The sequence below is a fragment of the Bombyx mandarina genome, chromosome 20, assembly GCF_030267445.1.
Source record: "Bombyx mandarina strain Sakado chromosome 20, ASM3026744v2".
NCBI lineage: Eukaryota > Metazoa > Arthropoda > Insecta > Lepidoptera > Bombycidae > Bombyx > Bombyx mandarina.
In genome coordinates, this window is record NC_143226.1 from 5569086 (window position 1) to 5592290 (window position 23205).

General features: G+C 38.6%; 2 protein-coding genes across 3 annotated transcripts; one reads left to right on the top strand and one right to left on the bottom strand.

Moving 5' to 3' along the window:
- Positions 1 to 1758: 1758 nt before the first annotated feature.
- LOC114247870 (transient receptor potential cation channel subfamily A member 1) lies at positions 1759 to 23164 on the top strand. 2 transcript variants are annotated; one of them, XM_089735629.1, is made up of 11 exons: positions 1759 to 1873; positions 6767 to 6899; positions 7327 to 7524; positions 9515 to 9732; positions 13363 to 13544; positions 15398 to 15579; positions 16235 to 16463; positions 16931 to 17089; positions 17708 to 18823; positions 20797 to 21057; positions 21692 to 23162. In XM_089735629.1, the coding sequence occupies exons 1-11, from the start codon at positions 1858 to 1860 to the stop codon at positions 22544 to 22546; spliced, it is 3549 nt and encodes a 1182-aa protein (XP_089591755.1). In that variant the 5' UTR covers positions 1759 to 1857; the 3' UTR covers positions 22547 to 23162. The 2 variants fall into 2 exon arrangements, with proteins under 2 accessions (XP_089591755.1, XP_028036748.2); XM_028180947.2 differs by lacking the exon at positions 1759 to 1873 and adding an exon at positions 3620 to 3799 and having other exon boundaries at positions 21692 to 23164.
- LOC149500708 (dynein light chain roadblock-type 2-like) lies at positions 9740 to 12890 on the bottom strand. The gene is made up of 4 exons (XM_089735630.1): positions 12867 to 12890; positions 11543 to 11621; positions 10282 to 10382; positions 9740 to 10116 (listed from the first exon to the last, which is right to left on the bottom strand). The coding sequence occupies exons 1-4, from the start codon at positions 12888 to 12890 to the stop codon at positions 10009 to 10011; spliced, it is 312 nt and encodes a 103-aa protein (XP_089591756.1). The 3' UTR covers positions 9740 to 10008.
- Positions 23165 to 23205: the final 41 nt, after the last annotated feature.

Here is a 23205-nt window from a genome sequence, read left to right on the forward strand (position 1 = left end):
TCAAGACCAAAATTAGCCAAATCGGTCCAGCCGTTCTCGAGTTTTAGCGAGACTAACGAACAGCAATTCATTTTTATATATAATACTAGCGACCCGCCCTCGCTTCGCTTCGGAAACATTAAAACACACATGAAACCAAAAAAAAAAAATTAAAAAAAATTAAAAAAAAGTATCCTATGTTCATCAGGGACAATGTCAGCTTCTAATGGAAAAAGAATTTTTCAAATCGGTCCAGTAGTTTCGGAGCCTATTCGAAACAAACAAACAAACAAATCTTTCCTCTTTATAATATTAGTATAGATAGACTATCTCAGTCTTTACAGTAAAACGGCTGCCCCACCTTTCAAACCGAAACGCATTACTGCTTCACGGCAGAAATAGCCGTGCGGACTCACAAGACGTCCTACCAGTAAAAGAAAAAAATACGCCTATGAGATCCGGTAGCCACTTAACACCAGGCGGGCTGTCGGCGCGTTCATCCGTCTGAGTTTCAAAATACGCCAAGCCAGAGCTTGGTGCATCGATGAATTAGGTTAAATAGATTGAACCAAAGATATTTCAAATAATCTTAGATTCGGAATCGCATATTTACAGATAGTGCAAGTAAGGGTCTTCTAATCTGCCGATAAAGGCATCCTGACTACAGATCATAAAACTATTAGATCTGTCTTAAAATTTTTATTAGAGAAAATTGTATTGCTACGCCGACAAGAGTAACGCCATCTACCGTCGAATAGCAGAAACGAAAGAACTAGTAATACCGAGAACGCTCGAGAAGTACAACGCCATCTACAAATAGCGGAAACAAATATCGAATCTACTCGACCTGCCAGGAGTGTTCTCGATGATTCTAAGGATGTCGTATCGACTATAAAAGCGTTGCAGTGATGACACGAAGGCAGTTAGTAATCGGATCTACTCGAAGCGAAACAGCGAATGGATCACCAGAAGCGAAGCGGAAGAAGTGAATTAAGAATTGTAAAGTGCTCTTTAATTGAGTTTTACTTCTTAGTTCAGTGGAAGTTTTATTTATCCTGAACCCCAGCGTGTAACAGTATTTTAGATTTTTGTTTATTGCGTTCCATAGATCTAATTCAGCCGGAACTGTGAGAGTAACATTACTAAATTAACAACGTACCTACTGCACAAAATATAAGTAAAAGAGCTTTATGTGATTGGGTTAATGTCAACCCTGGCTTGACTTAGTAAAATCATGCTAGCTAGGTATATGAGTGTTAATTAAGTAACTTGAATATAGGTTAACTGTTTACGGTTGGCAGTGAGTTTCTAATTTATTGATATTGGTATTGGCACTGATTGGTATGGGCGCTTATTGATATTGGCATGGGCGGTTATTGGTATGGGCGAAAAAAATAGACATTTATAACTATATGTTAGTAGTTCTTTTGACGTTCAACAAGTATGTACTTTCATTTATGTTGAATAATTTTTTTTTTATTTGATTTGTTTTTACGGTTTGACTGCCAATCTATTATTTTTTAAAAATCACGCCTGGATACCTTTTTTTATAATTTTTTTTTTCTTATACTCTCAATTTTTTTAATTAATGTCATAAGTATAATAATTTTCTCTTTTTTAGCTTTAGCTAGTTACAAGTAAGTGGATAATAGTTGATTTTTTAAAAATTTAAAGCGTTTTTAATTTATGTACATAAATATATGACGCATCTAAACATCAATGAGTCTGTAGTAAAACTTTACAAGGAAATTGATAATGCGATCGGCGTATAGCAAACCAAATTTAAAAGTACATGCGTGAATCATTCGTCAACGATATGTGACATGTATCCATAATGTGCTGTGAAATTGTGAGCTGCTGTACTTAATCTAAGTGAACATGTTTACTAATCGAGGTATTAATATAAAATATATTTATTCAGATTCATTTTGAGTTTAGTTTGAAACAAAAATTGTTTTTCTATCGACGCTAGTGTGTGTAAAAAAAATCGTTTGTACCTTTGTTTGTGTGTGTTTTTATATCTTTAACATACTTAAAATTAATCTTAGGAGGTTTTCGATAGATAGGCAATGAAAATTTTACCGCGATGCTGTCAGGTGTGTGAAGGATGGTCCTTTAGGCAAACTGAGACTTGGAACTCATGTCTCAAGCTGGATGAGGGCGTTCACGTGTGACGTCCATGGTCTCCAGTAGCCATAACAATGAGGTACAAATGCATATTCCATAATCTAATTTATTAAGTTTGTTGGGACTTTCTTTTCCTTATTTCCTCAATCCGTTATCCACGCCATCTATTGACACTACAATAAAAACTACAGGTGAAAAAATGGCGCGAAGAGTGTGTAATAATTAAAACACGGTGCCGGTGCAAAAACGATAAAATTGTGATTTGTGGATCAATCAGCACATATAACTCTCGCCAGTGAGAAAATAGAATAGTGCATCAACGAGCTACGGAGTGAGTCCTAAAACTTATCCTTTTCCCAGTCCCAAACATATTTAAATTCAAAACAATGTTCACGTTTTAATCTTATCTCCTAGCTATAGTGGATATTCTTTGTAGAGCATATTGACCCTGTTTGTTGATAGTATTTTTATAAACTTGCCAACGAAGGCAGACAGGTCATTACGTGGTGCTAATTCTTAGAATGTCAGGAGCAGAACACTGAGTAGCTGAGAGCTATTAATTTTTGAAGTCTAATTTACCAAGTAATATTTTTTCTAAAGGCGTTGTTGACATAGATATTGCTAATATAGATATTGTTGATATAGGTATTCTTGACACGAGTATTGATGAAATTTCTATTTTTGCCAAAGATATTCTCGATACGGATATTGTTAATATTTTTAGTTATTGTTATCATAGGTACTGTTGATATAGATTTTTTCGTCCAAAAAATTTTTTTATTCATCTTGAATGCCGTCTAGAGTTTAATGCAAAGATAGGTCATTTGGTGGTGGATAACATTCCACCCTTGCTGGTTTGCTCTACCTTGATCGCAGAATCTGTCTGGTATCTTTAAAGTGACCATAGATTCAGTCGTAATGTTGACCGCTGTAGCCTCCTTCCGTTTCTGCTGGTCTTCCTTCCTCACGGGGCTGGGAGGCTCGGTCAAAAAGTGCAGAGAAGGCTTTTTTGCGGTGAGTCCTAATTTGGTAAAGAATGGTCCGTCCTAACCTGCTCAGGGGTTCTCGTGAAAAATTCGCTCCTACGTCCAGCAAAACACCAAGATAGAGTTTATGATTGATTAAAGTCAAAATGATTTTATTATAGACTAGTGTAACTCAGGCATATACTAGCATGACTATAAATTATTGTATGAAAGGCGTTGATTTCTGGAAACTGCTCGCGCGTCACCATTGTCTATGAATGAATTGTTTAGGATCGTACAAATTTCCCGCCTAAATGCCCGTTGTTAATCATTATTCGGCGGGAAATTAGAATAAGATTTTTTTTCGATTTAACGTTATTTTCTTTAGACCCGAACAATCTTAATTAACGAATTAAAGTACATTATAAACTTTTTTTTTTTGTTCCAAAATCAATCAATTCATTGTTATTATTCTATTCTTGATGACTATGGTCAAAAATGATGTAGGTACACAACTCTATTGTTTTGCAAGTGGCTCGTAAAAATTTAACCTTGTACGAGTTTATTCATCGCGTTAGCACAGTGATGCGATTGTCGGTTGTGCGCTGTCTTCGTGCGGCATTCGATCACCAGTTGACCGGTTAGCTCAGTAGATGTTGTGTTCAGAAAATAAAATTGTGTATTATTTGTTATGTGCACGAAAAAAATCATTTCTGCACTGTTCAAAGGTAAGTTAGATAGCGTAAATATTATAATCGTATTTACTATTGTTTGTTACGGACGAACCAGCTCAAGGCGTTTGAGGTTGAGGACACTGTAACGTGAGGCCTGTCGACCGTTGAGACATGAGTTCAAAGGCATGTTAAGCTATTATAAGTGTAGTCGAATCGGGTTATATATTAAAATCCTCTTGTGATACTTATTACGTATTTAAGATAGTTTCTCGAACGGCTTCGAAGGTTTGGCGGCATAAATAGGCAGGGTGATGGTTGAGTCATAAGACGCCTTACCGCCAGTAAATAGGCAAATTATGTTCGCTTACGAGAAGCTGGTATAGCCCCTTAGGCTACCAGTGATTAGGTAGGGAAAAAAAGCAAATTATAATTTACTAGCGACCCGCCCTCGCTTCGCTTCGGAAACTGTAATTTATTAATGATTTCTCCACTATTTAATGGATGTTATTATACATATCAACCTTCCTCTTCAATCACTCTATCTATTAAAAAAACTGCATCAAAATCCGTTGAGTAGTTTTAAAGATTTAAGCATACATAGGGATATAGGGACAGAGAAAGCGACTTTGTTTTATACTATGTAGTGATATAATATAATTATTTGAAGCAAAATTGATATTAATGATAGAAGACGGTCAAGACGATACAAAGAGTAGAAGCTTATGTATGGTGCTATTAAATGATACTTAACGGTAGGCAGCGGCTTAACCACTCACCATCAGGTGGGCCGTATGCTCGTGTGCCTACAAGGCCAATAAAACTAAAAAAAAACATAGTTATTTTTATCGCGTCGGTAAAACTTTAGTTTAAGAGCCATTTAACGCTAAATTAAATCTGGAACAACGTACAAAAGCGTTATCAATTAATTTGATAAGAGATAACGCGATCCGTGTAGTGTGATCGGAACGTAATACAAGAACGAGTCACGTGCACACATTCCGGTGTTTTGTTTACGATTTATTTTATTTACTACTAGCTGTACCCGTCCGCTTCGCTGGGCATTTAAAATTAACATTATTTCTCACCCCTACAAAGATTCTCATCATCAACGCCCCCGCAACTGGTGTAGGGAGTCCAACACTCATATGAATATTAGCCTATCCATTAAGTACTTGTATTTTCTACATGGATACAAAGTTTCAAGTCAATCGGATGTACGGTTTAGTAGTTATAACGGAACATCCGTAAAACCACTGTAGGTTTATATATTAGTATAGATATATAGATTATATCGACATTTCGCTTAGCAGACGATATTTAACTTTCTAATTAAAGGTGCGTTTTATTTGGTATTAACATCTACCGTTGGTTTTTTTTTTTTTTTTCCTACCTATGCTGATAGCCTTGAGAGGCTATTTCCGCTTCGCCCTAACGTTTGTAGGTGAGCTCACGGGGCTCAAACCTGACTACGATGCTAACACGAACCCTAGCAAGAGCCGTGCTTCGCAGAATCTACCACCGGATCGGAAACGCGACCCACTGAGAAGATCCGGCGAGAAACTCAGTGGGCTGTGTCTGAGAGTTAATTTGCTCATCGAGCCCTTCGTCGCAAGCGACGGGTTCGACGAGAACGGTGACCGGTGCTTGAAGTACCTAAAAGCACCGTTAGTGGATCGGGAGGATCCGAGATGACGTGTTTTGGGCGACGTCGACAGCTTTCCATTCTGTCCGCAGGATCGGGAATGTAGTTACCGGCGGCCACGATGAGAGGGTTCTCGTGTCGTGCCGCTTTATCGAAGTGGACTACAGTTCGATGTTTTTAATCAAACTTCAATTGCGTTTACACCATTCAAATAGCTGAAGAAGTTTTATTTTTCATTGTTTTTATATTTTGTTATTATTTTCCAAAATTTAAAACTTTAAATGGCTCTCCTGTAAAGTTTTAAAAATGTCTTGTAAACTAAATAGTTAGTCTTTCATACCTCAATATTAATTAATAGTTTTTGCCCCCGATTCCGTCCGCGTGGAATAATTACTTTGGCATAACGCTAAATTTTACCCCCCACTTCATTTACGTAGAAAGTGAAAATATTTTGAAACATTATTTATTGCTGCTCCACTTGTATTAGCCTATAGGCTTCCTCAATAAATGGGTTATCTAACACTGAAAGAATTTTTCAAATCGAACCAGCAGTTCCTGAGATTAGCACGTTCAAACAAACGAACTCTTCAGCTTTATAATATTAGTATAGATTTGCAATACAACTTCAAACGCTATCAATAAATGGTAAATAACAAAAATCTTTTAATGACGAATTTTTTTTATATACAACATTAGGTTTTACAACATCCGATATTCGTGAAACAAGGATCTTTGCCCAAATTAATTACGCGAAAATCCGTTCAGTAGTTCCGGATATGAGCATTTAATTAAACAGGCAGACATTTTATAGACAATTTTCTTTGTTCTCCGACTTGCAAACACATCGGATTCTACTGTTTCATTAAATGTAGTGAACTTAAAAAATCGAGTTACGTCCTTTTCTCCTCAGTAGTTAAATCTAATCAATCAATATCGCCTAGGGCTTCTGAAATAAGAACTCTGAGCTAGCATTTTGTGTTTTCGTTCAAATCTATCTTCTTCTATGTATATAAAATGAATTGCTGTTCGTTAGTCTCACTAAAACTCGAGAACGACTGGACCGATTTGGCTAATTTTGGTCTTGAATTGTTTGTCCAGAGAAGGTTTAAAAGGTAGATAAATATGAAAATGCTCGAAATTAAATAAAAACAACAATTTTGTTTTTCCTTTGATGTGTCCTCCGTCGGACGGATTCCTTTTGTTTGTTTTAAGTTTATTTTATACAAAAGTTTAGGTCTTTTATTTATCGATTGAGGCACTACGAATTCTGCCGGGTCAGCTAATTAGGCAATAAATATTTAGAATAAGATACATTGTCATTGGTATCATCGAGGCACGCTTGTCAATGTTAGCGCTTATTGATTTTGATTTTATTCCAGATATAGAGAATGGTCCTGATGATGAAGAGACGCAGGACAATCTTCAGCCTCTGCTCGGAGTCGGGGTGGACGGTCGCGTGGCCAGGCAGCGGCCAGCTCGACCCAGGAACTCGGGTCTTGCTGATGCTATGTCGTGAGTATTCTGCTGTTTGTTTTATTAGGGTATTGGAGTAGTTGATAGTAACCTCAACTTCGATAAGTTTCGATAAGGGTTCGACGAGTAAATTAACCCACAGACACGGCCCACTGAGTTTCTCGCCGGATCTTCTCATTGGGTCGCGTTTCCGATGCGGTAGTAGATTTTGCGATTCAACAACTATCGAGAACATTTCCAGTAGGATGAGTCGTTTCGAGTGTTTCCGCTATTTGATAATAGATGGCGTTACACTTCTCGAGCGTTCTCGATATTACTAGTTCTTTTGATATTCGTTCCTACACATATTTGACTCGGATAAAATTGCGTGGCACGTTAGCAAGCCATACAATGTGTAATAAAGATTTACAGTCTCAACTTTGTATTGAAAAGCCTTCAGTGAACCGTCACATTCCTTTAACCATAGGAACCCGGCCCGTTCGCTTCCGAAGCTAACGCTTCCTGACATGACGCCCTCATCGGTGTCTTCGACTGTGAATAACACTCCACAAGACACCGGCAGCACCATGTCCAAGCCTTGGAGACGCAGCGACAGAAGACTGAGGAGACTCAACACCGAGTTGCTTGAGGCCATTGAGAACCACAATGTAGAGGAAATCGAAAGGTTTTCAATTTTTGCAATCTATACTAATATTATAAAGAGGAAAGATTTTTTTGTTTGTATTGAATAGGCTCCGAAACTACTGAACCGATTTGAAAAATTCTTTCACAATTTGGAAGCTACACTATTCCTGAGTGACATAGGCTACAATCTTTTTTGAAAAAAAAATAGGGATCCTTACTAAAACTCCAATAATGTAACACAAGGTGTAAAAAATTACCTAAAATATTCTTCACATCGCGTGCCCTGCGAAAACTATTGATGATACAATAAAATAATGTACTACGACTTTTTAAAACATATTATTATTTACAAAAAATGTCGCGACAGCATATGTATGACAGCATATTATAGTTATGCCGCAAAACAACGTCAAATATCATTGAAGTTTTTGTTAAAGACCCGAGCGAAGCCGGAGTGGGCCGCTAGTATATACTTAGTCTGGCCATAAATACTGTTACAAAGGAAAACAAAAAAAAATCCATGGCAAATAAAATTTATTACTTTTACAGTGTGTTAGTTTAATACATAAATATAAAACAATTTAAAGTATAAAAAGCTTATTCGAAGTGGTCTCCATTGGCTGCAATACAGTCCTATAAACATTGAGGCCAGTTATCAATAGAAGCACGCACTCTTTCCATGGAAAAATTTTTCACTGCCAATCGTACGGATTGTTTTAGGGACTCCAAATTATCATGGCGTTTAGAGCAAGCCGTACTCTTTAAAACTGACCATAAATCATAATCCAGCGGATTAAGATCGGGACTAGACGACGGCCAGTCTTCAGCTCTGATGAAGTCCGAAACGTTCGTTTCCAACCAAGACTGCGTAGACCGAGCTTTATGACTTTTATGAGTCTTGCTGGAAAGACCATTCTTGATTATTGAACATGGTGTTGTTAAGGGGCTTCACTACCTTCTCAAGAATGGTATCTTGAGACACTTGTGCCGATGTTTTGATACCTTTTTCACAAAAGTATGGCTCAGCCACTCCTTCATAGCTAATACCCCACCAAACCATCACTGAAGTCGGATAGTGCCCACGTTGCACTCTGTCGACTAATTGGGAAACTTCCTTAGAGCTTTGAACATAAATACGGTCATTTTGTTTGTTAAAATGTTGCTCAATTCTAAAAAAATTCTCATCTGTAAACAAAATTTTTCTATGATCTCCCTTTGCGTACCGCTTCAGTAGTTGTTTCGATTTTACCACCCTATTCTCTTTTAAATTATCAGTCAAGAAATGACCAGTACGTCTTTTATAGACTGCAAGTCCTAAGTCATCTTTTAAAATACGCGACATGGTACACAAACATTTTACTAATACCAAGCGTATGGAGAGTTTTAAAAATTGCATTTGGCTCCATACCTACTTTGTGCAATGCAATCACAGCGATTCGGTTCTCTTTATCACCCCACTCCATTTTAATATCGCAAAATATTGTACAATGTATTGGCGCCAAAATGAGAAAACTCAATGAGCAATCATATAAAAATGACAGATTCCAAATTCAAATGTAATATTTTGTTTATTTTTAATTGTAACAGTATTTATGGCCAGATTAAGAGATAAATTAGTTGAATTTATCACACCTATAAACCTTACACCACGCACAATTGCCAGTGCTTCTCAACCTTTTTAGTCTGAATAAGATATTTAAATATTACATAGCCCTAAAGATTAGCAAGCAGAAGTAGCAATGGGCCGGACATACGTGTCGCAGAACCGATGGCCGATGGAGCAGACGTGTTCTGGACTGGAGACCGCGTACCGGTAAGCGCAGCGTTAGGCGTCCCCCTTTTTTTTTCCTGCCCGTTGGACCGATGATTTGCGGTGATATGCTGGGAGAGATTGGATGCGGAAGGCGGAGGATCGTTCGTAGTAGCGGACTATGGGAGAGGCCTACATCCAGCAGTGGAGAGATACAGGCTAATGATAAGATATTTTAAATTGACAGCCGAGAACATTTCGATATTCTTTCAACTTTCAGATTACTCAACTCTGGAGCCAATCCGAATGCCACATGCCGTCTCGATTTGGTGTCTGCGTGCCACATGGCAGCTCTGACCGGAGGGGAAGCTTTAACGCTGCTCATAAAGTTCGGTGCGGAAAAGCTCAGAGTCGACAGGGTAGGAAGAACGCCCCTGCATCTCGCCACATGGGCTGGAAATGCCAGACAGGTGGCTATCCTGTTGGAATTCCCTGAAGGTACGGACATGTGTTTTTAGTTAAATCGAGCTGCCCTGAATGGTATCACGGTTCTGTCTATTTTTATCGCGACGCAATCGTTTAGTCCAGTATCAAGAGATAGACGTGCTCTGCTGGGAGAATGTTGTGATAGCCGTCAGTCTGCCCTCATAGCAAAGAAAAGAAAAACGTTAAAAGAAACCATTTAATAAAACAGCAATTTGTTAAATAAAATCAAAGTTATCAAGGCATCGCGCAGTTTTTAAGGCATAGCCTAGTGATGTCTTAAGAAACATATTACGCTCTCCGCATGACTACAATAAGGTGGAACTCGGTATCGGGTACAACCACGGCTTCTGTCTTCTTTGTCACCAATCTCAGAACCACCAGCTCGTCGGTAACGTCCTGAAAGCAATTACTTTGATATTGGGAATCGAGGGACCGCAGACCACATGGCTGGTGAATTATCGGTGCGATATCGCTGGGCTCTGGTAACCATTTAAAACCGTGGTACGGTAGCTAGTCCGCCCCCAGTGAAGCACACTAAAATGTAGTCAGTAATAAACTAACAACTTCTTTTAAAGCGTTAGAAGCGTGATGCGAAAGGCTTCTCATGTGAGTTGAGTATGTGGCCGCAGTCAGACTGTCCAACGTAGTCGTCTCTGGGAAGCCTGAAAAGTTAAACTGAACGTTACAGCCATTGGGCAGGATGTACACGTAAATCTAACGGATTCATTCAAATTGTAAACCTTGAAAATGCGAAATCAATGCGATAATTTTTCGTAAAAGATCTCATGAAATTAATTGCTCTAAAAACTGTGGTCTGGGAAACACCAGCGTTGATACACGAATCTTTATTAAAAATTAGTCGAATCTGGCCTGATTTGCTGACGGATCTTTGATTTGATTTTAATCTGATTGCTATGAAACTCAGGGTCACTCGCTTGGCCAATCTGAAGATTCCCTAAAAATTTCTACGAAATCGGTCTGGCCTTTTCGGAGTCTTTTCCAAACTGGTCCAGGTGGAGCCCCAGGGGTCCACGGGAGACGCAATGGAGATCTACGTTGGCGTGCCAAAAAAGAGGTCCACGAAAATTTTATTTGCTTTCTTTGTAAATTATAACAGTGTAATAATTACATTTTCCTTTTATTTTTACCACAGGGGGTTTTCTTAATGTACTAAGTTTTCGCTATTTGATTGATTTTTTGTGCCCTGTTTTTTTAGCAAGTTCTCGTTCTTTTTGTCCAGTTTTGGGTAGAAAGAAATGTAGTGTTTGTTAGTAACTACACCCTTTTTGTCCAGTTTTGGGTAGAAAGAAATGTAGTGTTTTTTTAGTAACTTCACCCTTTTTGTCCAGTTTTAGGTGGAAATAAATTTAGCTGCAGGGGCTTCACTGAAACTTCTAAATTTTCAATGTTGTCTATCTTGGATCTATGGACCTCTGATATAAATAGATAGAGAGCGTACAGCGGGCTGATGCGTATCTCAGGTCTAAAGGCCCGTAGGTACTGACACAACGAGATGAACCTCGTATGTTCGTCCATAAAGTCAACGTCATCATCATCATCATCATCATCAGCCCACAGTCGTCCACTGCTGTACATAGGCCTCTCCCAATCCACACCACTGAGCCCGGTCTATGACTCTTCTCATCCAATTCTTGCCCGCCACCGTTCGGAGGTCATCGCACCACCTAGCCAGGGCGCGTTACAGCAGGGCGACTGGGAACCAGGGGCCATCGTTTTTGTATGTCTTTCATGGAGGAAGAAAGAAGAATTCGATAAAGTAGAAGAAAAATAATAATAATCATAATTAAGAATTGAATTCGACCTTCACAATTGACAATGATGGTGCCGACAACATTTGCGTTTTCATTTATCCTGTTCATAGTTTTTGTCGCACCGGGACCCTGAAAGATTTATCTATGAGACTATATTACTATAAGACACCATATGTGACACCATATGTGACACCATATGTGACTCACACATTCCTCTTCCCCTAAAAGGGAAGATATATAAGACCTTAATAAGGCCTGCCGTCTTGTATGGATCAGCTTGTTGGACAGCAAAAGTGGCGGACGAAAGGCGATTGCATGCAGCAGAGATGCGAATGTTGCGATGGATGTGTGGAGTAACGAGAATGGATAGAATACGGAATGAATATGTTACAGGAAGTCTGAAAGTGGCACCTGTGACAGAGAAGCTGAGAAGTGCACGTTTGGGATGGTATGGACATGTGATGAGGCGGAATGAAAATGAGGTTGGTAAGAGAGTGTTAACTATGAATGTGGAAAGATATAGAGGAAGAGGTAAACCTAAGAAGAAATGGATGGATTACGTGAAAGACGATATGGGTAAGAGGGGAGTGAGCGAAGAAATAGTAAATGATAGAAGTTTATGGACGGAGAAAACATATTGCGCCGACCCCAGGAGATTGGGAGAAGGGCAGGATAATTAATGATGACTATATTACTATAAGACAAAAAATTAAGAAGAATCACTTATCTTTGATGAAGAGGTCGACCGAAGAATTCATGGATGGAGTGTGTGAATGATAATATGAGAGACAGAGGATTGAGTGTTGAGATGACGGCTGATAGAGGAGAATGGGAAAGAAAAAACAAAGAAGAAGAAGACAATGCCTTTGTTTCTACGTACTTTCAAGCTTTGAACACCCAAACAAATGGATTTTCGGAGTCACACGACATGTATTACTTTAAATTTGAGATGAAATGGTGTAGCTGCATTTGGTCGGTGTTGTTTAGCGACAGTGGTAGCATTCCAACCCATTGGGCGCAACCTCGTCTGTCTTCAGAAGCATAGTGTCAAACAATCTATATGATCACACCTCTGCGGTGTGATTCATGTGCATAAATTTATATTTCTAATTTATAATATTTATTTATTTATTTATAATAGAAAATTTATCGTGGAATTTCGTGTCCATTCACTTTACAAATTCCCACTGTTTCGAATACTTTTACACTTTTCGTGGTCGACACAGGAAGCTGTATTAAATTGATAGTATTAGTGTTACTTTTAATCAAAATAGTTTTAGTCTGTTTGCGACCCGACAATTAACAATATATTAGTTTAGAAGAAGGTTCAGTGATTGTTATTCGTAATATTATAATAACATATAGTGTTATTACCATGAAATTCTGCGCGATTTCCATTATTTTTAACTATCTTTGTGTCAACACTGTTTTTCAAGCGAAACTATGTGACTAAAGTCATATAGTTTAGTTAGTCATATTTTACCTATCAAAGAATCTATGCAGAAGAGTACCAGTTTGAAAAATCAATAAAAAGGTTGAATGCCAATTTGTTACGATTGTTATAATCATTAAACCAATATTTTAGAAGTTTATCATTAGATAGATTTAAATTTGGATTATTAAATCTATTAATAATATAATAATATTCATTAAAATATCCTAATATAATAAAAAATAAAAATTCAAATAATTACATTATTAAATCTTAATAGCATTATAAAATTTAAATAGCTCATATTTTTGTTTTAACATCTTTAACAATGATCCCATAGTTTACTATTGAACCTCAGTTTTGAACCTCAGATTTTGAGCATTGAGGATTATCACATAAGTTTCATAAATGGCATCTTCAGTTGTTGTTCATCCACAGATATGCAGGAGCGGGTGGAAAGCGAGAGTATGTCGTCTGAAACAGAAGAGGACGTTCGGAAGCTGTGCCCTTTGATTAAAGAGATGACAGACGTGAGATGCGACCTAGGCGAGGAGAACGTTCTGTTGCCTAAGACTTGGAAGGACAACATCGACCATGACTGCAAGGACATCAGAGGAACTGTAAGGATTTTGTTCTAAACTAGAAAGTGTGCTTAGTGCCAGATTTTTCCTGGGTGTTTATGTATAAGTTTTTTATTTATTTATTGCTTAGATGGGTGGACGAGCTCACAGCCCACCTGGCGTTAAGTGGTTACTGGAGCCCATAGACATCCACAACGTAAATGCGCCACCCACCTTGAGATACAAGTTCTAAGGTCTCAAGTATAGTTACAACGGCTGCCCCACCCTTCAAACCGAAACGCATTACCTACTGCTTCACGGCAGAAATAGGCAGGGAGGTGGTACCTACCCGCGCGGACTCACAAGAGGTCCTACCACCAGTAATTACGCAAATTATAATTTTGCGGGTTTCATTTTTATTACACGATGCTATTCCTTCACCGTGGAAGTCAATCGTGAACATTTTTTGAGTACGTATTTCATTAGAAAAATTGGAAATTAGAAAAATAAAATACATTTAAATTAGTTTGGTGTATTCCTTCTTCTGCTTATGTTGTTTCTTGCTTGCTGATTGTTTTTAATTTTTTTGTTTGTCTGCTTTTGTTTCTCTCGTGTTTTATCTTGTTTATATTGGCCTTTAATTAGCGTTTTGTTTCTATTTTTATTTATTTATTGGGTACCAACATGTTATATATCAGCATAGAATATTATAGGTAACACAGACATTGATCTAACACTAAATGTTAACGCAACTACAGGTAATTCAGGTAATACAGGTTAATTATATTATTTATTACATTATGTTGAGTTATTAGTTATCCTAGGACTTAGTTATCATTAGGGCTATTAGTTACCTTGTAATAAATAAATAAAACGCCCGTTAAAATAGTAAACCAATCGATTTACAACTATGCCACAGGAAGCGTGCAAATTTTCGGCACAGGACTAGGTCTAAAATATTTTGGAAAATCCTCTGTTTTTTAACGAAAGTCCCTTCGGAATTAGCTCAGCCTATTTGGAATTTACCCACGACTAACAAGCAGATGGATATTGAAAAGCGTGGTTTGGTTTTTATCTAAGTGCTATTTACCAAATTGCTTTAAAAAAAAGTGTGTTTCGAAATTACAGATACATATCTTGTATCCAATTTAATTTTCTATCAAAAGGCACTTGCGTGAGCTTGGGGTTTTTGTGTTCTTGATAGTACGTGCATGAAGGATTTAAAAGCAATTATTGACATGGGATTTATAGTTTTAATAAACTGCTAGAGTCTTGGCAAATGTGGGGGTTTGGTCACAAGCTTCACAATACTTTTTTTTTGTTTTTAGCTTCTTTTTTACTAACACGCTTTTATTGGCTTGACTTGTCTTTATAAGTCCAATGGCTATATCTATGTAACGTTATTTTTCAACTTGATTGTCAGCTAATTTAAGACGTTGGACCAACTTGAAAATTGGCGTACTCATCAACAATTGATGATACTATAATTTTGTTATTACTTTATCTTAACATAACCCAATTAAAAATCAAAACCTTTTTTATTTGTTCTGTTGGTATTGCTATTTAAGTGTATTTTTCCAGAAGCCAGTTTCTCAGTGTATTTATTTATTTAAGTATTTTTATTAAATTTTGGATTTGTGACATGCTACATCACGTTTTGCTATATGCTTATTATGTCATGTGTCTCATTGGAGGGCTCTAGAAAATAAATAAATAGATACGCTATTACATGATTTTGTCGTGAAGACATAATGTCGATTTAGGTGGGTGGCGCATTTACGTCGTAAATGTCTATGGGCTCCAGTAACCACTTAACACCAGGTGGGCTGTGAGCTCGTCCACTCACCTAGCAATAAAAAAAAAAAAGATTTCAACATAAGGTTTTCCACTGACTGCGTTGGAATTATCTTCAGATAAAGCTATTCCAAGCAGGCTGGACGCCGCTACACGTCGCCTCCTCCTGCGTCCGCCGACACTGCACCAGACTCTTGTTGGCGGCTGGTGGAAATCCCAACATCTGCGACGTGGCTGGCCGAACTCCTTTAGACGTCGCCGGCTACGCTTATTATCACAAAAAAGAAGTGAACGTTAAGCAGTAAGATATTTTGACTTTTTTTATTTTTATTGCTTAGACGAGTGGAGGAGCTCACAGCCCACCTGGTGTTAAGTGGTTTCTGGAGCCCATAGAAATCTATAGCTTAAATGCGCCAACCACCTTGAGATGTAAGTTGTAAGGTGTCACTTTTGCAGTACAACGGCTGCCCCACCCTTCAAACCGAAACGCATTACGGCTTCACGGCAGAAATAGGCAGGGTAGTGGTACCTACTCGTGCGGACTCACAAGACGTACTACCACCAGTAATTACGCAAATTATAATTTTGCGGGTTTGATTTTTATTACACGATGTTATTCCTTCACCGTGCAAGTCAATCGTGAACTTTTGTTGAGTGCGTATTTCATTAGAAAAATTGGTACCCGCCTGCGATTCGAACACTGGTGCATCGCTCAACACGAATGCACCAGACGTCTTTATGCTGTAGGGCACGACGGCTATGGCCCCTTGCATTTCTGAAGTCAATGAACATCGGCTACTATTCACCATCAAGTGGTCCGTAGGCTTGTCTGCATTAAAACAGTACAATTAAACCCATTTTCATTATTGTTTTTTTTTGAGATTAGTTATAAGTTTGATACGAAACCGTGATGACGTGTTCTTAAGCATTAACAAAGCAACTTCTTCCGAAACCAGCTTAGGTGAAGTCATCAGAATGCTACTGAAGGCTGGTGGAAGATACAACACCATGAGATCTCGTGGTCTAAACAACCTGGACACTCCTCTTCATACCGCGGTAGAGCTAGAAAGCTTGGATGCTATCAGAGAGCTTTTAGATGCAGGTGCTTCTGTGAACTGCTTAAATACATCGGGTTTGACACCTTTGCATGTCTGCGTCAAGAAAAAACTTGAGGAGCATTTGCAGGTATGATGGTTTAGATATTTGGGACTTTCACTGGTGGGTGTCACTATTCTGGATATTCCTGCTGCTAAACAATGCATTCTGGTTTGATGGTAGCCGTCGTACAATACGATTGAGATCTCATGTCTTAAGGTGAGTGGTGGGGTATTTGTATTAGGATCCCGATTCCCAATTACTATCGCACAATATAGGTACAGAAAGACGTCTAGCAATCTATAAATTAAATAGAACATTCAGTTAGAAGATTTTCATTCATCTTCAGTTGTAATGGAGTTGGAATGGATGTAATGGAGTTGGAGTTGGAGTTTTATTTGCTATTTTTTTGTATTTATATTAAGTAAAGATTAAATAAAAAATAGAAAGTCAAATACAAAATAATTAAACGAATCATAAAATGTGAACAAATGCGAATAAAGTTGCAGATGAATTTTTGGAATTTTAGTTGATTTTAATGTAAAAAACAATTGCAGGTATTGGCAAACTATGATTACATGAACGCGGATCCTATGGCGGCCGTAGTGGATGTGAAGGACAGTCAAGGGCATACAGTCCTACAGGCTGCTGTCGAGGCTGCGTGGGTGCCAGGTGTCTGTGTGGCATTGGAGGCAGGCGCTGACGTTACGCTGACGGTAAATAGTGTGACGCTTTCTCTTCGCTTAGTTGATTTATCTGATAATGAGCAACTGTACCAGAACTTTAGTGAAGAAAGGAATCTTACATATACCGGAAAATTAAAGTTTTGTAGTCTTGAAGAATTAATTAATATTGACTAAGTTCTTAAATACAGTAGACACAAAGCTTGAAAATCACGGCAAGAATCAAAAATATTTTGTATATTATTCAATTTCTTTTCTTAGATGTTTCTTGACCACTGGAAGTCTGGAAGCTATCGCTCTTAGCAATAATACCGGCCATTGTACTTTTTCTCTTTTACATTGCTTTATTTTATTTTTATTTTTTATTGCTTAGATCTGTGGTTGAGCTCACAGCCCACCTGATGTTAAGTGGTTATTGGAGCCCATAGACATCTACAACGTAAATGTGACACCCACATCGAGATATAAGTTCTAAGGTCTCAAGAATAGTTACAACGGCTGCCCCCACCCTTCAAACCGAAATGCATTACTGCTTCACGGCTGAAATACGTGGTACCTACCCGTGCGGACTCACAAGAGGTCTTACTACCAGTAAAGTAATTTGTATATTAATATACTCTACCCTACTCTACTCGTCTTATTTAATTTTAGGCCAACGACGGCGAAACTCCTATTCATTCGGCTGCAGCTTTGGGTAATTTAGACGTTCTCAACGAAATCCTTAGCGTTGCTAAGCAAAAAGACGCGATCGACTATCAGAATCAAGAAGGCGAGACCGCTCTCTTCAAGGCCATAATTCACGGACATTTAGAATGTGTCAAACACATCATTAGCGAAGGTGGCTCCATGAAGATCGCACTACCCGGCGACGTTAACGTCTTACACGTCGCAGCCGATTACGGGCATTTAGATATACTAGAGTATTTACTAGATCACGACGAAGCTATGACTAGGAACTTGATTAATTCCCTAACAGCTGGAGATAGAAGAGGCTTCGGACCAATACACTTCGCGGTCGCGAACAAACACGAGAATTGCGTTTCCTTGTTACTTTCAAAGAACGCTGACATTCGACTCAGGACTACATGTAGTCCGCATAAAGCATCAACTCCCTTGCACATCGCCGCTGTTCGTAATCACGTTGAAATAACAAAGATCCTGTTGAAATTTGATACGACCATCATATATGAAGTGAATAGCTTAGGTTGGTATCCGTTGCACGCGGCTAGCCACCACGGCAGCAGGGATGTCATAACGTTACTGCTGAAAGAGGGAGCCGATCTCTCAGGACATACGGACGGACCGAAGAAATACAAGCGAACGGCCATTGATATGATCATTCATAATTTATCGAAACCGACAGAATTTATGGAAGACGTATTCGACTCGTATATATCTAGTAACGGGCAGGACCTCCAGGATCCGAACTGTATTATCACGATTGATTACGGTATATTGATGCCGAGCGTCTGCGAGATGGAACAGATGAAAGTGATCGAGGCGCTTTTGAAGACCGGCAACAGATACGGACAGAGGAAGCTCCTGGTACATCCGTTGGTCGAGAGCTTCCTGTATCTCAAATGGAAAGCTTTGTTGCCGTTCTTCTATACAATAATGTTCGTTTACGGATTCTTCGTGCTATCGCTTACCATATTCATAGTGTCGGTTTTCTTTTACAAAGACACGAAAGTTCCTGCTCCTATTTGGCTGAACACGACGGTTTGGAGCTACGTAGTGTATGCGACAATCAGCTTGATATTGTTACAGGTGAGTTATACATATAGTGGACTGTAGGATTAGGATGGGCAAGGAACTTGATAAATAAATTCGCGAAGATTGAACGTATAAAGTTTTTATTTTTGGAAATTTTATAATTCGCCTACGAAAAAGAGAATGACAAATCTAAGACATTCCAAAATTCAGAATTCAAAAGTAATGTCAAAAACCACAACCATAACAATAAAAAAGGTTTTGATACCAAATTTGTTGGGTTGCCAACAATACACGCTGTCGCTCCTTTGTAGCTACTGATTTAACCGATTGGGGTATTGAAATTAAATAGCTTGCGGCTTTTACGGCCTGAATGCCATTAGACAGTATAGTTTGGATAAGTTTACAAGGGATTTTCTGAAATTTGGTCACGACAAACATTTGAAATTATTCGTAGTTAAAAAAGGGCTTTTATATTTGATTAGTCGCATATAAATAAATAATAAATAAATATTTACTAACAATCACGCCACGTTAATTGGTCCCGTGATAAGTTCGTAAAGAACTTGTGTTACAGGTACCAGATAACGGAAATAAATGTAAGATTTTTATTATACACATACATATATTTAATATACATCTATAACCCTGGAAAATAAATTTATATTTATCATACAAATATCTTCTCTTGGCGGGATTCGAACCCGCGACCCCCTTGTGTAGTGACCATGTCACTTACCACTACACCAGACGGCCGTTTAAATATATCGCGGTTCTGTAAAGTAGAAATAAAGCGTGCCAAATATTATATGTGTGATGCGTTCTTTATCTATCCGCGTCTGCTGCAACACACGTGTGATATACCCAATTTGAGCTGTAATCGAAGCAATTTCCACACGTGAATACGAACTTCACACTTTAACTTGTACGTGGCAAATGCAGCCTTGCAGTCGATGAGATTGGAGACAAAAATTGTCCAGATCCTCCTCCTCGCGTCGTTTTCCTCATTACTGAGGGTCGTGACTCCCCCGCTGCATCAGTTTCTCCCGTACGATTTCCCTCCATCTGCGATCCTTAGCCTCATGAAGAGCATTGTGGAAGTTGATGTTTAGAGAAGATCGTATTTGGTCCGACCATCTCGTGGGACTGCGTCCTCTGGGACGTTTGCCATCCACCTCTCTTGTCACTGTTCAAATTTAACCAGATAAGAAGGCGTAAATAAAATAAAGGCCAAATCACATAATATGCTCATCTGACTCCGCACTATGGTTTCCTGTGCTCTGGGTACCATGGACCGATATACATACCTAGATATAAATATTCATTATAAACGTGTACAGATATTAAAGAATCTGATAAGGACCAAATGTTTGCATGATCTCGGAATCAAATCTACGGCCCTCGCTGGAACAGTCGCGGGCGCTAATTATTACGCTAACCGTAGTCATCTACGGGCAGTTTTATTTGTAGTATTCAAAAAATAATATATGGCGGCGCCAGCAATGGCCGAGCGGCAGTTCCGTCATCAATTGTATTTGGTGGGACTGAGCTTATTGCATTAATAGTCAATTAAAACCTTTTGAAAAATAATTATTGAAACTCCCAACAAATAATTTTCACAATGACAGGGTAAGCCGACAGTTTCGTTTCAACTGACCGACTGACAGACTGACTGCCTGAGCCTGACTGACAGACTGACTGCCTGAGACTGACTAACAGACTGACTGCCTGAGCCTGACTGATAGACTGACTGCCTGAGACGATTGACAGACTGAGCCTGACTGACAGACTGACTGCCTGAGCCTGACTGAGAGTTCTGAGACGACTCTGTCCACGTACCGCCATTTTATATTCTGGCGTTACGGCGTCTACCCTAAATTTTTGTGATATTTATCAAAACAACATTTGATCATTTAAAATAATAATCAAAACAATGTCTTATATTACTAAAGTCGTTATCCACGACATATACATAATATGTCGTGGATAATGATTTCTCGTACGAGTTAAATTCAATTTTTTTTTCCCAGGAGGTCCTGTATATGAACGTGAAAAGTAGTAGGTACTTCCTACAGCTGGAAACTTGGGTGAAATTCGGGTCTCTGGGCTTAGCGGTTATACTACCGTATTCAGTGGTGGTCGTCTCTGTACACGAGGCTGATTGGCCTCGACACGTGGCCACCGTGGCGTTGTTGCTCTCCTGGCTGGAAATGATGTTTTTGCTGTCCAGGTTTCCGAACTGGGGTTACTATGTTTTGATGTTCGGTAAAGTCGCTTCGAATGTCGTCAAGGTAATAACTATTAAATTAATTATCAGTATACTATTTAGAAGTTGTCGTGGCCTAGAGGGTAAGACGTCCGGTGCATTCGTATCTAGAGATGCACTGGTGTTCGAATCCCACTGGCGGGCACCAATTTTTCTAATGAAATACGTACTCAACAAATGTTAATGACTGACTTCCACGGTGAAGGGAATAACATCGTGTAATAAAATTCAAACCCGCAAAATTATAATTTGCGTAATTGCTGGTGGTAGGACCGTAGAACCTCTTGTGAGTCCGCACAGGTAGGTACCACCACCCTGCCTATTTCTGCCGTGAAGCAGTAATGCGTTTCGGTTTGAAGGGCCGTTGTAACTATACTGAGACCTTAGAACTTATATCTCAAGGTGGGTGGCGCATTTACGTTGTAGATGTCTATGGGTTCCAGTATCTACTTAGCAAAAGGTGGGCTGTGAGCTTGTCCAGCCATCTAAGCAATAAAAAATATATATAAATTATGCCATTGGCATTTCATGCAATCTAATTATTACAGATACACTTGTGTAACAGTTTTCGAGAGCTACATTAATTTTGATAAGATCCAATGATAAATCTAAATGAATAAGAGATTATTGTGAAACTTAAATCATTCAAATTGTTACAGATTCTGCTAACATTTGCCTTCCTTGTAATTGGGTTTGCATTAAGCTTCATGATCCAGTTCCGCTCTCAAATGCCTTTCGAGGGTCCTTGGGCAGCTCTGGTTAAGACAATAGTTATGATGACATCAGAATTCGACTACGCGGCCCTCTTCGACGAAGCACATTCCAAAGAATTGGCCACATCTTTGATTATAGTCCGGATAATATTTTTAGTGTTTCTAATATTGGCGGCGATTGTCTTAATGAATTTACTAGTCGGTGTAGCGGTTAACGATATCAATGATTTAGAGATATTAGGAAATATAAGGAGGCTGGCCAAACAAGTAGAATTTTTGGGAACATTAGACACTTTAGTTTACAATAAATTATTCAGTAAGACTTTACCGAGAAGACTCAATGAGAAACTTAAGAAAAGACGCAACGTACCACCGGTTATGACTCTGAGTCCCGGGAAACCAAGGTGGAAGTATTCTAAGGTGCTGCCATCCAGAATAAGAGATGAAATATTCAATAAAGCCCAGAGACAAAAGAAGCAAATGGACGATGAACTTGGCTTGCAACACTTTAGGAATTTAATGGATGAAATGCACGATGTCATCGTTAAAAACAAAGCCGTGAAAGCTGTAGAATATCCGGATTTGATTAAAGATAAAAATGTTAAGAAGAACGATGAAATAGTACAACATTTAGATGACATTGATGATGCAGTGGAGGATATGAAGAATGAGGCGAAAGTGTATGCGACAGAATCGAAGTCAAAATTTGAAGTTTTAAACGTTAAAATGGATCAGATGTCGCTAGAAATCGAAGCTATAAAATTGTTTTTGAGCAGATTAGAAAGTAAATTGGGTAGATAATCGGTGTTACAATTTTTTAAACCGTTTTTGTAATTGCCAAGGAATTGTTAAGAAATACAAGAAAGTATTAAGTTATGACAAAAAAAAAACATTGTGGTTTAAGTATTTAACCCTCCAAACCGTACGTCGAGGCTTGCTAGTTTATTAAACTTTTTGGGATTTTTGAATAGAAACCTTTTTGATGAAAAATAATCTCAATGAATATCCTGACTAAATATGTTATTAAGGACCTTCACTTATACAACTTTACAGTCACCAACATAATGTATAGATGCGGTTCAAACGTTAATTTTTTTTGTGCCAAATATCATGTAATTTTCGCAAAACATCTGTGTTTTATCAAACATAAGTCTTCGTCAAGGTATGAAGTACCGTCTCTTCTATTAAAGATTGCAGCCATTACGGATCCTCCCGATCCATTAACGGTGCTTTTAGGTGCCACAAGCACCGGTCCTCGTCGAACCTGTCGCTTGCGACGAAGGGCTCGACGAGCGAATTAACCCACAGACACAGCCCACTGAGTTTCTCGCCGGATCTTCTCAGTGGGTCGCGTTTCCGATCCGGTGGTAGATTCTGCGAAGCACTGCACTTGCTAGGGCCAGTTTTAGCATCACTCCGGTTTGAGCCCCGTGAGCTCACCTACATGTTAGGGCGAAAGT

Excerpts from the sequence above, each read along its gene's own strand:
- LOC114247870 (XM_028180947.2), top strand. The coding sequence starts at position 3,763 with ATGTGCACGAAAAAAATCATTTCTGCACTGTTCAAAG. Across the intron at positions 3,800-6,766 it reads CATTTCTGCACTGTTCAAAG|ATATAGAGAATGGTCCTGAT; the intron begins GTAAGTTAGATA and ends ATTTTATTCCAG. Across the intron at positions 18,824-20,796 it reads TCAGCTTGATATTGTTACAG|GAGGTCCTGTATATGAACGT; the intron begins GTGAGTTATACA and ends TTTTTTTCCCAG.
- LOC149500708 (XM_089735630.1), bottom strand. The coding sequence starts at position 12,890 with ATGGAAATCGCGCAGAATTTCATG. Across the intron at positions 11,622-12,866 it reads AAATCGCGCAGAATTTCATG|GGTCCCGGTGCGACAAAAAC; the intron begins GTAATAACACTA and ends TAAATCTTTCAG. Across the intron at positions 10,117-10,281 it reads CTAACGCTTTAAAAGAAGTT|GACGTTACCGACGAGCTGGT; the intron begins GTTAGTTTATTA and ends AATTGCTTTCAG.